General features: G+C 47.9%; 1 protein-coding gene across 1 annotated transcript; it reads left to right on the forward strand.

The window, feature by feature from the left end:
* Window positions 1-483: 483 nt before the first annotated feature.
* LOC309797290 (OTU domain-containing protein 6A-like) lies at window positions 484-3271 on the forward strand. Its single transcript, XM_082610890.1, has one exon. It carries the CDS (start codon window positions 2012-2014, stop codon window positions 2882-2884), a length of 873 nt encoding a protein of 290 aa, XP_082467016.1. The 5' UTR covers window positions 484-2011; the 3' UTR covers window positions 2885-3271.
* The last annotated feature ends 240 nt before the right edge of the window (window positions 3272-3511 follow it).

A 3511-nucleotide genomic window follows, 5' to 3' on the forward strand; every position in this document is an offset into this window, starting at 1 on the left:
GAGCCATGGCCGCTGAGCCTGCGCGTCCGGAGCCTGTGCTCCGCAACGGGAGAGGCCACAGCGGTGAGAGGCCCGTGTACCGCAAAAAAAAAAAAAAAAAAAAAAAAATGTTCACAGGGGTTTTCTCCCAGGAGAATTATGGAATTTAATTTCTCCAGATTATTGACAGTGAGCATATATTACAGTTTTATTTTATATTGTATTTCAATAAAAATCAATCAGTGTAAAGATTCCTAGATACTGTGAGACTCATTAAAATCATTTTGTAGTATTCTTTTCTGCAAACAAAAGACCTTTTTAAATTAAGAAAAACATCATTTAAAATTGCAAATGCTTTTCTTTTTTTAATGAAAAAACAATTAGCCATGACTTTTTTCCAGTGAATAAAAATTTCCCTAACAGGCTTGCTCTAAATGTTAAATTTTAAAAATTTCAGTATGGTAGTGCTACCTCCATACACAATAGCTAGCCTGATTAAAAGTTAAAGTCTTTCTTAAAACACAGAAAATCATTATAATGAATAATTCAAGTTAAAAAAATTTTAATTCAGTGTTTTCCTAAAAGTAGCTTCATATTTTAAGTACTCATTAGAAAAACGAAGCTGCAAAGTAATTTGTAAAATGAGACCACTACACATCTATCAGAATGACTAAAAATAAAAAATGATGACGACACCAAATGCTGGTGAGGATGCAGAGAAACCTGATTGCGCATACACTGCTGGTGAGAACGCACAATGGTACAACCACTCTGGAAAATAGCTTCTTCACAAACTAAACATACACTTATAATATGACCCAGAAATTGCACTCCTGGGCATTTTTTTCCCAGAGAAATGAAGCCTTGTGCTCACACAAAACACCTGTATATGGATGTTTATAGCAGGGGTTGTAACAACCCCAAACTGGAAACAGCCCAGATGTCCTTCAACAGGTGAATGGTTAAGTGAACTACAGTACATCCATATCATGGAATCCTAGTTAGCACTAAAAACGACTGAAGTTTTGATATATGTAAAAACTTGGACAAATGTCCACTTTCCTCATTTGTAACAGGGAGGAGGTTGTCTCAAGAGCCTTCCTGTTTGGGAATTCACGATACAGATGAGCAGAGTGGGGCAGGATGAGAGCATGTTTGAAAGAGCTTAGGGATTTTATTTTACTTTATTTTATTTTTTAGAACTTTTAGAGATTCAAAATAATCAGAAGGAAGTGGCTTGATGAAGGCCAACTGTCATGCTTCATGGGAGCCCATTTTGGAAGCTGGGAACCCAGGAGAAGGGGAGTTTAGGGTAGGTGCATTCTGTTGGCACAAGACGAAGTCTGCTCAGCTGTAGTGAACTTTAAGGTTGTTGCTTTCTCACACTGAGATGGGACAGGGTGGATTTGAGGCCTAAACTGAAAGGATTCTGTGTTCCCAGGAACATAAGGAAATATCTTGTTCTGATACACAAAATTAAGGGTTCATCAGTCAAGGCAACTAAAGAACTGGAGAGAGCCACATTGCCTCCTGAACACTGGGAGCAATGGGAAGTCCGGTGTCAAGGGCACATTCATCTGGTGTAACAGTATTTGTCATGTGATTCTCAAGCACGACCAGTGTCTGCACTGTGTTCAGGCTAGGAAGTGAAGTACGCAGTTCAGAGCCCACGAAAATCTCCACAAGCTCAGTTGCTGCACATGATGCACCAAGGCGGGATTTTACATCCGGGACAGGAACCCCGCTAAAACCGGAAGCACCCCTTGCTACGGGGTCTACTGGGGGCATACGTAGTGTCTCCCAACAGCCAATCCTAGTGCCAGGAGTGTTTAGGAGGCGTAGCCGTGGAGAGACAGTGGCCAATGGCAGAGAGGGCCGTTAATAGAGTGAGGGCAGCCGCGGGTGAGGGGAAGAGAGTACAGCCGCCACGGGAGGCTGAGGAGCTCTAGCCGGTTGGGTGGTTAGACTGTTGACGCGAACTGTAGCGGTACTTCAGCCACCAAACTTCGATTCTCGCCTGCCCTTAAACATCATGGGAGATGCACAGAGTGAGCATCAGCGGATGTTACGACGCCACAAGCGCGAGAAGGCAGAGCTGCAGGCCCACATTCAGGGCATGAAGAGCTCGGTCCCCAAGAGGGACGAGAAGAGAAGAAAGCAGTTGCTCCTCGATGTGGCCCGCCTCGAGGCCGAGATGGAGCAGAAGCAGCAGCAGGAGCTGCAGAAGTTCCAGGAGAGTTTCCCTGATAACAGCAACCTCGATTCAGTCACTGAAGATCTGGGCAAGCTGGATCTCGAGGACAAGCCTCCTCACCTCTCGAGGGCACAGAGAAGGCGCGAAAGAAAGGTGGCCCTCGAGAGAGAAAGGCAGGAGAGGATGGCCAAGGCTGAGATGGAGCATCTGGCCAGCTTCCGCCATGACGAGGAAAGGAAGCTCGACGGCATCCTGTGGGCCAGGAATCTGGAGATGAAGGCTATCCCGGCCGACGGCCACTGCATGTACCGCGCCATCCAAGACCAGCTGGTGTTCTCCGTGACCGTGGAGAGCCTGCGGAGGCGCACCGCCGAGTACATGCGGAAGCATGTCGAGGACTTCCTGCCCTTCTACAGCGACCCCGAAACCGGCGACGCCTGCAGCCGCGACGACTTCTTGAGCTACTGCGACGACATCGTGCTCAGCACGTCGTGTGGAGGCCAGCTCGAGCTGAGGGCCCTGTCGCACGTCCTGCAGACCCCCATCGAGGTGATCCAGGCCAACTCGCCCGCCGTCGTCTACGGAGAGGAGTACACCAAGAAGCCGCTCACCCTGGTCTACAAGAGCTCCTCCACCTGCGGGGAGCACTACAACTCGGTGAAGCCGCTCGACACCGGCTCCGTCAGGTGCCTGGCCTGCCGTCTCTTGTAGGCCCGCTGCCGCCATCGCCGTGGCGGCTGCCGTTGGAGCCGAAGCTGCCGCCGCCGCGTCTCCTCAGCAGGCTCCGCTTTTTTCCTTCGGTTTTCTCAGGGTTTTGTTGATTCATTTTACTCAGAGTTCACCCCCTCTCTCCACCCCCGCCCCCCCTTCTTCCTCCCTCGCTCTTCTATCCTCCTCGATCGTCCCTGGGTTGCTTCTTTCACGGGGTTAGGGGAACCGGAGGCCGGTGACCAGGAAGACATCTGCACCGTCCTACCCTAGCGGAGTGACTATGCCAAGTTCCCACCTTTCTTGCTCCGCGGCATGTGGGGTTGGGTCTTCCCCGACCAGGGCTGGAACCCGTGTCCCCAGGATTCTTAACCACTGAGCCACCAGGGAAGCCCTAGTATTTTGTTTTGTTTTTTCATAAAACCTTGTATGGTTGCAAATTAATGACAGTTGTTTAGATGTTTTCTGAATTCTAAATAATGTTTGTTAACTTTAGAAGTTAAATGTAAGCGTTAAATGTAGAAAGTAGATTTACCGAAACTGATAGGCTAGATAAGGCTTGCTCTAAGATGTGAAAGATCTCAATTTAATTTCCTTTATTAAATATAAGAAAGGACATGACTTTATTCA

The sequence above is a fragment of the Mesoplodon mirus genome (assembly GCF_964341445.2).
Source record: "Mesoplodon mirus genome assembly, chromosome: X".
NCBI classification, from domain to species: domain Eukaryota; kingdom Metazoa; phylum Chordata; class Mammalia; order Artiodactyla; family Ziphiidae; genus Mesoplodon; species Mesoplodon mirus.